The sequence below is a fragment of the Brassica napus genome, chromosome A8 (assembly GCF_020379485.1).
Source record: "Brassica napus cultivar Da-Ae chromosome A8, Da-Ae, whole genome shotgun sequence".
Classification (NCBI taxonomy): domain Eukaryota; kingdom Viridiplantae; phylum Streptophyta; class Magnoliopsida; order Brassicales; family Brassicaceae; genus Brassica; species Brassica napus.
In genome coordinates, this window is record NC_063441.1 from 17,831,373 (window position 1) to 17,841,393 (window position 10,021).

The window sequence follows — 10,021 nt, forward strand, 5'->3', positions numbered from 1 at the left end:
GATCTTTTCTAAGTTTTTTCTTTTTAATTCGCATAATTTTTTTTCTCTATGAATCGAAACCCAGACTTTTTTGTATAGAAGCATTAATAAACTCTTAGTCAAACCACTCGACCAATGGGGCTTTTACGTTCTGATTTGATTTTTTTTTTAACATTTGATAACAAATTATAAAATAAATTAAATACCTGTAAAAATATTACTTAGTTCATTTATAGAACTTTGGTCTATGTTGAAAAGAATTCTGATTTATTTAGTAATTTCGTATTATATCGGTTTGTTTGGCGTAGACATCTAGTTCTCGGATTTCGGATATTCGGATCGGGTTCGGGTAAGATCCATTCGGGTTTGGGTCTTTCGGATAAATGAATTCTCTATCCAGTAGGTACTTGGTAGATTTCGGTTTGGGTTTTGGGTCGGATACCACCAGTTTCGGATTGGTTCCGGATACCCGTTTATTATGTGAATCATATATATATACAAAATAAAATAATTTACAGTTTATTTTTACATATTTTTAAGGAAAAATGAATCGGAATCGTATATATATATTAATAATATGTAGATAAATACAACAAGTGTTATTACACATGACACTTCGATCCTTGAGAGTTACAAATCTGTGTTTTTTAAGCACATATTTCAGTTTAATTGGGTACCCGATCGGTTTTGGGTAAAAGTCGAAACTGGCCCGATATCCATGAATAATCAGCACTAATACCCATCGGATAAATCGACTAAAAGTCTAAAACTGAACCTATCCATTTCGGATCAGATTCGGTTCGGATAAACGGTTCGGGTTAAAAGTTACAGCCCTAATTTCAACACCGATTGGTTTAGAACTAAATTCGTATTTTGGGTTTGGTCGGTGATATATGTAAAAACGTGATATATGTAAAAACGGAGTATAAGATATTGCGAGATACATTGGTAAGAGGTTTTCATGAAGGTGTTCTTATAGATTTTTACAAAAAAGTGGATGCAGATGGCGGCACAAAAATCATAGCACACCAGTATTTGTCTATTTTATACTGTTTCGTGTGGTACAACTTTTTGGATCATTATGTTTGTTCGCATTGTAACTCCATTCGTTTGGTTGATAATTTTAGTTCGACTGTAATGATTAACACTTTTCATTTTCTCTTTTTTCTTTAATTTTCTTTGGAACTCTTACTGGTATGATCACAAAAAAATTTCATTTTCTCTTATATATTGATTATTAACTCCCAAGAAAAAACAAAGCATTGTGGAAGTGAACCAGAAAGTGTAACTTTTATAAAGTATAACAATTTGGGTACACACATAACATCAGAATCTTTTCCCAGTAACTGAATTTAGAACTTGAAAATCATAAGTACATTTGGTTGAAAGCTCTCCTATTCTCTGTCCTTTCAAAGCCGTGCCAATGCTGAGATATCAATTGGATAAACGTCAGAAGACGATTGAGCTTTGTAAGATCTCTGAGCAATGATCGTGTTCGCAGCATCCGTTGGATGAAACGCATCCCAAAACACATACTCATTACGGTTCGGGCACGGGCCTTGTCCCGGTAAACATGTTAGCTGACCTCCGTTCCTTCCAACTCCGCAACATGCAGCGTTAGTAACCGTAAACCCTGAAAACATTCACCCACAGGCCCAAATATATATATCAAGATTCAAGAAAACCCTTTTTAGTATAAATTACAAATAAAATATCGATTTTGTAATGTTTTATTTTGTGATAGAGTTAAGACTTAAGATACATGAAGAATTATGTGTACCGTAAGCAGAGGGGTTGGCGATTATGTCCTGGAAAACGCCATAAGCATTAATGTAGGTGAACTTAGCATCAGAGTGCTCGTTGTTGAGCTGTTGGACCATAGACTTAAGCCTGTTGTTGAAGATTCGGTTGGCCGAGTTGAGACGCTCCACACAAGTTGTTCCATCGGGGCTGCCTTGTGCGAGTGCGTTAGGGCTACACCCTATGGCTCCCACTCCTACCAATGCAAACTTTCTAGCTCCGTAGTTGTATAGTGCCTTCATAAACACGCAAAGAGAGATATTGTGGAACAAGGAATGTACTCAGAAATGAACTAGATAGATCTCTCTAACAGAACTAAATATGAAACTTTATAACCTTTTTTTTTTTTTTTTTTGAACACACGAAACTTTATAACCAAAATGGGTTCCTATAGCTAAAGTATTTTTCAGAATTTGATTTTTTTTAAGGGCTGAAGCTTGAAATTAATTTTTTTTTTTGAAAGAATGTTAAATTATTCTAATAATTTTTTTTTACTGATGATGTGCTCATTGATCTAGTTTGCAACTAACATGGTTTAAAAATAGCGGGAAACAAAAGTATTTATCTCTCTACTCTCGTGATGCAAACCAAGCCATCATAGTTTGAAATTAATATTGATTTGTACCAAATCATGTTCATATCTATTATGCGAAACTTTTCCAAATTACTCCTAAGTAAATCAAAAGATTATCCGATGATTAGAATCTAGGACATACACAAAACAGAGTTATTACAGCGGCATAGTCTCATCAAATTTAAAATCAATTAACTTGAGAGAACTTACATTGAGTTGGTCGCGGTAACGATTGATAAGATCATCAGCGTACTGTTCGGGAGTGTACTGTCTGCTAGTGGAATAGTACTGAGGCATGAAGTAATTATTAAGATAGTCATTGCTTCCCAAACCAACGGAGTAAATACATTTCCTAAGGTAATCAGCTGCAGTATTCTCATCTCCAAGGAGTTCCACCACCTGTGCCGCTGTGTTCTGGTAATTCTGAACTTGTCCACTAAATGGTATCCTTTGTCCCTTCATTCCCAAAAAAAAACGAAGAAAAGCTATTGTTTTGTTTTGTCTTATATGGAAACATATATATATTTATCAAAAATTGTTTCTGGTTACCAATTGTTGACCGGTTTCTTCTCTAATTCCAGCAGCTGCAGATGCGTAGTTGACTCCTTGAAGTATCTGCTCTCCACTCACATCACTATATGCAGGAATGTAGTTATCAAATCCAAGTAGCTCAGCTTCATTATATCACAAGAAATGTCAAAACCCCATGTTAGATTATGATTATAACATTTCAAGTCTCACTCTAGTTTAGTTAACCAAAATGAGATTACATCTCTGAGGAGCAGTGGAAACATGTTTTGTAAACAAGAAATATTTAGTTTAGGGTTTACCGATTTCATCCACGGTAGTTTTTCCATTGGAAAAGCGACCGGTTGGCCCTCCCAAATCAATGCCGTAAGGGTAATAATCGGCTCTTGCAAGAGAGGAAAGACCATTGTTGTTTCCATTATCAACCAAAGAATCACCAAAGATGAAGTAGCATGGAACTTGAGGCTCTGCTTTTACATTAAACCCTAAACCTAGATATAAAACCAACACAGAAACCAAACACCATTTCCTCAAGTAACTCTCCATTGACCACAACCAAAAAAAAAACACTTAGGAACTGATTTTTATGTATGGTATAACACAATGTTTCGGTGAAGTGAGTTTTTTCTTTATAATGGGAAATGTAGGAGTCGTGGTGGTTGTGAAATGTGAAGAACCCAAAGAAGTTCTGAGTCTATATAGGGAGGGAGTCGGAAAACGTACTGTTATAATATTTTCTTTTCTTAGCTGTTGTTAAGTTTGGGCACACTTTATTTTAAGATCGGTGGGTCCAAAGTAAATACTATAGTTAAAGATATCTTATGGGGTTAAAGAAAGAGCAAACTCTGTGAAATGTATTTTCGTGGTAATGGACTTGTCGTCTCACTAATAACTTCGTTTTGAGAAATTGATAACGATAGTTTTGGATATAATATTCAAACACGATCGATCCTATCGTCTGGTTGGTAGAAACTTTATAAGTAATTAGTTTAAATTGTATATATAGTATTGTCTAATGGTTCTTGTAATTTTGAAACCTGTGCTTTTGAAATTAGTCTTACTTTATGTAAGAATTAGTCGTGGACTTGGTTTTCATGAAAATAAATAGAATTTTCAAAATTTACCAATAAAACTTTTGTCTATATTGGCTATACTAACGGCATTGTTCTTGAAACAACTATCACATTTTACTGTGACAAATAAATCAAAATGTATCTCTTTAGTTAACTTACAAATTGTCTAACGAAATCATTCTGAAAGCTTAAAGACAAAAGAAATTTAATACGGATATATCCATTTTTTAATCGTAAATTTTTTTTTGGTGTAAAAATCGTATGTAGTTAGGTTGATTGTTGATTGTTGTAAAATTTGTCTGGTGTAAAAGAAATTTTTTTTGGTGTAAAAGAAATTTTTTTTGGTGTAAAATTTTTTTTAATCGTAAATTTTTACGAATCTTAATCAAGTTCCTACAGTTTTAGGTTGATTGTTGTAAGAAATAGTACGTATGTATTTTACCAAAAAAATAGTACGTATGTAGTTATTTGTCTCACTCATGAAGTCATGAGGTCATGTTTTTCATGTTTTGTTATTAAGAGCAACTCCAATGGTGTTACTCACCATTGGAATCCTTAACAATAGAATAATAGTTTTTTTACTTTTTTGAATAGGTAAGGATCCTAATCAAAATACTAAGTCCAATGGTGTTCCATTATGAATCCTTAGAAATGAACATGTATCCTTGTCATATTTCTCAGTTCACTTAAAAGAAGATCATAATTATAAGGACAATAGCAAAGATCATTGTAATAAAAATTACCAGAGTGGTTGTAGGAGTTAAGGTTGCAGAGATTGTTGGCCTCCTTGCTGAACTGAACCTTGGTGTTGCCTCTTCCGAACTGTTTGACCAAGAAACAGTCCAGAACAACGAAGGTGAGCCATTAAGCCCTGCTTCATCCACCCTGCACGTTTCTCCCTGTTTTTGGCCAGTGAGATCCAGAAAACGGTTCTTGAGCTCCACAGAAGAACATTCAGTCCATTGGTTTTGTCCTGGAACTTACATTGCAATCAAGTGCAATCAACCGAACTTCCAAGAGCAAGCTTTCATCTCAAATATACAGAAGATGCACTATGTAACACGTCTTTCAGGTTCTAATGAATTCCAAAAATGCAAAACATATACAGTTCTTGGTTCAAAACTATTCATCAGTCAATTTTACAGTATATATACAAACACTACTCATCGCATGAAAAAAAGAAACAAAGAGTAGGAACTTTCTTAAAGCAGCAGATATGCTTAACACTATGGACTTTAAAATGTGTAAAAGAGCAAACTTTCATCTCACATATAAAAGTTAAATGATTCCCACGAAAGCATATAGTAGACGTATACAGTTGTTGTTTCCGGTTCCAAAACTATATTCATCAGTCAATTTCACAGTGTAAACAAACGTTCCTTAATGAAAAAATCAAAAAGGAATGAACTTTTTACCACAACTTGTAGTTCTTAGAGTTATCCTCAGCAATGCTTTCGATGAACTTGAGCTCTTCATACAAGTCGTGATCAAGCTCCTCCAGTACTAAGCGCCTGAAGTGCCACACCTTCAAAAAGGAACAACAAGAACAAGAAGAGTTACAATCTAATCAAATCAAACTCTTTTAGAAGAGTAGTACTAGGGCAAAGAAGAAGGATCAGTTACGGTGTAGTTGCCGGAGTTTAAGCGGAGAGCTTCTTCCGTGAGTCGCAGCGTGCGAGGAGAACGCTCGTCGGAGCGGTAAATCGCCCGGAAGTAATCCATCGTCTCCCGGAAGTCTTCCTTGTAAGCGATCGGAACCACCGGGTTCGGACCATCGTCCTGACTCAACGGGACAACGTCAGACCACTCCGGGCGCTCGCTCAGTGGCACGGTCGCGTCGGAATCCACTCCATGACGACGAAAGGATTGAGAGGCGATGGAAGGGAAGTGGGGGAGGGGAGAAGAGAGGATGCCACGTATTAAGGATTTCTCTTTTTTAATCCTTAACTAAGAATTAATTCTTAAGTTTTTTCATTATTTTAATCAAATTTAATTATAAAGCATTAAGGATTTTTGTCTAAGGATTTGTTAGGATCCAGCGTTGTAGATGGTCTAATTACACCAATTTTTTTTGTAAATATTACACCATGTAATAATGAGGTCATGTAGATTATTTTCTCTAAATTAGAAAAAATTTACACCAGTATTCGACGTGGGCCGTGGGGTACCATTGCTTATGTTAGAATTCAAATAAATGTTGCAGATTATATATTGAAGAATATGAAGGTTTCGGTTAAAAACTTCAAATACTCGGTTGTAAGAAAATTGAACTAATAATTGCATAAAGTGGCGGGGTCTATCGCTGTACAAAAACCTACATTCATTTCGAAAATTCGATTTTAAAAAATGAAAGAGTGGAAATATATTAAGTAGAGTTTGGTTGGGCATTAATTTCACGCGGACTCTTTGTGAAAAATCTTTTTCGACATGCAATAATCAGAATAGAGCGGTGGGCTTATACGTACGCCTTATGTATATATAGTTTTTTATACTTTTTTTTTTTGTTAAAGGATTTTATAGTTTTTTATACATACATGCATAATTGTTATTTTGTTAAATATAGATTAATTGATTAACCGATCATGTGATGCATTTTTGACATATAAAATGAAATTATAAACTGGGCATATGATGCATTTTTGAACTCGGTGGTTCAAATGAAATTATAAACTATTATAAAATAGTACGTCAGTAATATATTTTGATCGTTGTGGCTGAGAGTCTGAGACGCTGAGTTGTTTCGAAGTAGCGGAACCAGGGCGAGTCTGGAGTTTCCAAGGACTTTCGCACGCATAAGTTACTTGAATAATCAGTATCTCACAATGCAGAGCTACGTAGACTTTTGAACTTATGTGTGTGAAAATGAAGTTCATATATAAAAATATATTCCATCCGTTTTTTTATATTTCATCCGTTTCAAAAAAATAGATGTTTTTAAAAAAAAAAAATTGTTTCACAAAGATAGTCCATAGAATATGCCATATAAGCAATTGCTTAGGGCCCATAGAGTATATTTCAAAATTTTACATGCAATTTTTCATTATTTGTATTTTTTTTTCTATATTGGCTTAGGACTCTTCATGAGATTTTCAATTAATTGACCGGGCCTAAATAGATATTTTGTGTTTTATATAGAAAAATATAAACTTCAAAACAATTAATTGATTTTATTGAATTACTATTGGTTAAAAGATATTGAAAATTGAAAATTACAAAAAATGATATATTTATTATAGTAATTTAATGTGTTTTTATAATATGTGTGAAAACGTTAGAAAGTCTAATCTTTGTGAAACAGGAGGAGTATGTGTTTATTACTTTATATTGTCTATTAATAGACAAAATATCTAATCTTTTGGAACATTTTCCAGGGTACGAAAATAAGATGTAGTTTCATGTGATATATTCGGGGAAATTTTACTATCAATCAAAATAAGTACAAAACTGACAAGGAACATAAAACTTATAATGTACGAATCTTTGTTACAAATCAAGCCAACCCGTAAATTAAAAAGGTAAAATGTAAAATGTCAACATATACGTAGATATGAGTTAATGGCCATTTTTATTTTTTATTTTTTTGTTAAAGAAGCTGTGTATATGTGAAAACATTTTTTCCTTAAAACATGGTAAAGATTAAAAAAATCATGTTTCGGTTTGCTATGTAACCTTATGAGGCTTGAAATAACAAATTTCAATTCGATGACAAAAAGACAGCAAAAAAAAAAATTCGATTCCTTTTATATTGGTATTATGTTTTTTTTTGCAGGTAAAAATCATGGTATTATATTAAATCGCTATTCTTATATATTCATATTTAATTTTCAGTCAGTATATAGGACCAGTGACATATACTAAGGTGCTATATATGGTAAACGATATCAAAACTATGTATATACATAAATAACTTGGAGTATGCAGACTGCGGAAACAAGCCGACATAACAGTAAAGAGTGGTGAACCCATCAACAGTCGAAAGATATATATGGACTTGAATTGAACACTTTTGTTAGTTATCAGAAAAATCAAACTTCATTTTAAACTCTTTTTAGTTATCAGTAACGTCATACGTTAACGTCGGTCGCATTGTATTAAGATTTATTAACGTGATCATACTATATTACACGTTAACGTCATTCCTACAGTATTTATAGTGCAACAAAGAGTCCAATAATTTTTTTCCTCTTCTGCAAGCTGACTGAGGGCTAAGTATATCCACAAAAAAAAGTTAAGCAACCCCACTAATTTTTTTTAAAAAAGATTTAGGATAGATAACAAGAGCAAATGTACATGTGAGCAAATGTACGGGGCTTGATCACGATCATTTCGCCCCCACGTATATAAAATGTTCATTTTTTTAGTTCGCAGTGATGGAATAGCTAGTTCACGGGGATACGAATTTGAAACTCCTGCAAGTGATTCGTTGCGGAGTTTTGAACCAAGCTAAATACATATCATACCATGATGATACTGTTAAAACAAAAACTACAACAGCTTTTATGGCCAAGTGTTCATGCATGAAAGTAAACCAAATAGATGAAGATTCACAGAAACACATTGTACTTATTTTTTTCTGTTAACCAATAAATCATAATATTAATAAAATAATAATTTAGTCAAAACTGAAATATGTGCATGCATGATATATGCCGAAACCATCTTGTAAGGGTTTTTAATTCTACATTTCATACACAAAATATAATCATATATGAAAACTTTTTCGCCACAGATTAAATTTTGATTAATCAAATCTACAACTCAAATATCTGTGTTAACCAGCAAAACCATATATAGTACATTAGCTTTTAATTAACGCTACGAATAACTATTTTTACTTACAAGTGGCGTTCATGATCTATGTCACGATGTACTAGCGCCAAAACTGATTAAGATTAATTGGTTCTTTTTTTTTGGGCAACAAGATTAATTGGTTCTTAATGCCATTTTTGTTTAGTTTGTTGAAACTGCAATAAATGAAAGTTAGTTGGGGGGAGTTTAGTTGTAGGGCAACCAGACCAAAAAAGTCAAATAACTTGGTTACTGAGGAACGTGCTCTTGCTTGAAAATCTATCAAGACGTTGACGGTCCATGATTATCTGAAAATATATTTGTTTTAATTCGCTAATTTTATAGTTTGTGATGTTTGATGAATTTATTTCAATTTATCTCTTTTGTCTTTACAAAAATTGTCCATTGTATGACAGCTATACGACAGAGATCATTAAATAATTGACAAATTATTTGGGTTATATATTTTTGTAAGAAATTATATTGAAAATTTGACATCATAGGACTGCTACATATAAGTAAATAATATATAGCTCGTTGACCCAAAAAAAAAAAAATTTAGCTCGTGTTATATTAAATGGTATATGATCGATAACATCAAATTTTGAGACGAAATAAAGCAAACTATACAAATTTGCTTGCTTTACCCTCACTTTAAAGAAATATCGAAAAAAATGATTGGGATGACATTATTGATCCCAAAATGTTGGTTTTGTAATAAATCGTTGGGAGTCATCATATATCATTTCAAAATTGATTTTCTGATAAAATTAGAGGCCGTAGTGCTCTGTCGGGACATTGTTGTATTTATTTTGTTTTAAACAAAAACATGTACATTTATAGACTTGACTTGACAATATGAATATTACAAGTGCAAGAAACTACTAGTAACGTTTCAGTATATGGCAACGAAGTTTATAGAAAAATCGTACGTCCTAATCAACCACAACTAGATTGCAAACTGCAAAGAGATTGAAAAGTATGAAATTAATACAGATATGATCCTCGTCGATGACACCTTTTATCTAACTTAATTTTGAGCTACTAATTTTAGCAGGCAAAGCTGAAATCTCTCTTTCGATCATTAATACTAAATGGCTACTTTCGAGATTTTGAGAATTTTATAAAAAAACATTTAAAAGAAAATTTGAGGCTATACAATTTAGGAATATTGCTTTTAAATTTTAAAAATATAAAACCAATGTTTCATTTGGTTGTCAACAATCCATCTTTACATATATTTGTTTATGTTTTTTTTGTAACACAAATTTTCATTCAA

At 32.8% G+C, this 10,021-nt stretch overlaps 2 protein-coding genes across 3 annotated transcripts; both read right to left on the reverse strand.

The window, feature by feature from the left end:
- Positions 1-1,250: 1,250 nt before the first annotated feature.
- LOC111199771 (GDSL esterase/lipase At1g29660) lies at positions 1,251-3,621 on the reverse strand. Its single transcript, XM_048737928.1, has 5 exons — positions 3,184-3,621; positions 2,903-3,027; positions 2,564-2,809; positions 1,760-2,015; positions 1,251-1,612 (listed from the first exon to the last, which is right to left on the reverse strand). The coding sequence occupies exons 1-5, from the start codon at positions 3,425-3,427 to the stop codon at positions 1,389-1,391; spliced, it is 1,095 nt and encodes a 364-aa protein (XP_048593885.1). The 5' UTR covers positions 3,428-3,621; the 3' UTR covers positions 1,251-1,388.
- Positions 3,622-4,570: 949 nt separating this feature from the next.
- Positions 4,571-5,967, reverse strand: LOC106374702 (protein farnesyltransferase/geranylgeranyltransferase type-1 subunit alpha-like). Of its 2 annotated transcripts, none has more exons than XM_048737930.1 (3): positions 5,578-5,967; positions 5,370-5,479; positions 4,571-4,927 (listed from the first exon to the last, which is right to left on the reverse strand). In XM_048737930.1, the coding sequence occupies exons 1-3, from the start codon at positions 5,674-5,676 to the stop codon at positions 4,909-4,911; spliced, it is 228 nt and encodes a 75-aa protein (XP_048593887.1). In that variant the 5' UTR covers positions 5,677-5,967; the 3' UTR covers positions 4,571-4,908. The 2 variants fall into 2 exon arrangements, with proteins under 2 accessions (XP_048593887.1, XP_048593886.1); XM_048737929.1 differs by having other exon boundaries at positions 4,571-4,933; positions 5,578-5,953.
- Between the last annotated feature and the right edge of the window lie 4,054 nt (positions 5,968-10,021).

Bases quoted from the DNA above. Each gene is read 5' to 3' on its own strand.
- LOC111199771 (XM_048737928.1), bottom strand. From the start codon at position 3,427: ATGGAGAGTTACTTGAGGAAATGGTGTTTGGTTTCTGTGTTGGTTTTA. The intron at 3,028-3,183 runs GTAAACCCTAAA...GATATAATGAAG, and splicing joins AACTACCGTGGATGAAATCG to CTGAGCTACTTGGATTTGAT. The intron at 1,613-1,759 runs GTACACATAATT...GAATGTTTTCAG, and splicing joins CGCCAACCCCTCTGCTTACG to GGTTTACGGTTACTAACGCT.
- LOC106374702 (XM_048737929.1), bottom strand. From the start codon at position 5,676: ATGGATTACTTCCGGGCGATTTACCGCTCCGACGAGCGTTCTCCTCGC. The intron at 5,480-5,577 runs GTAACTGATCCT...TCCTTTTTGAAG, and splicing joins TAAACTCCGGCAACTACACC to GTGTGGCACTTCAGGCGCTT. The intron at 4,934-5,369 runs GTAAAAAGTTCA...TTGCAATGTAAG, and splicing joins TCTAAGAACTACAAGTTGTG to TTCCAGGACAAAACCAATGG.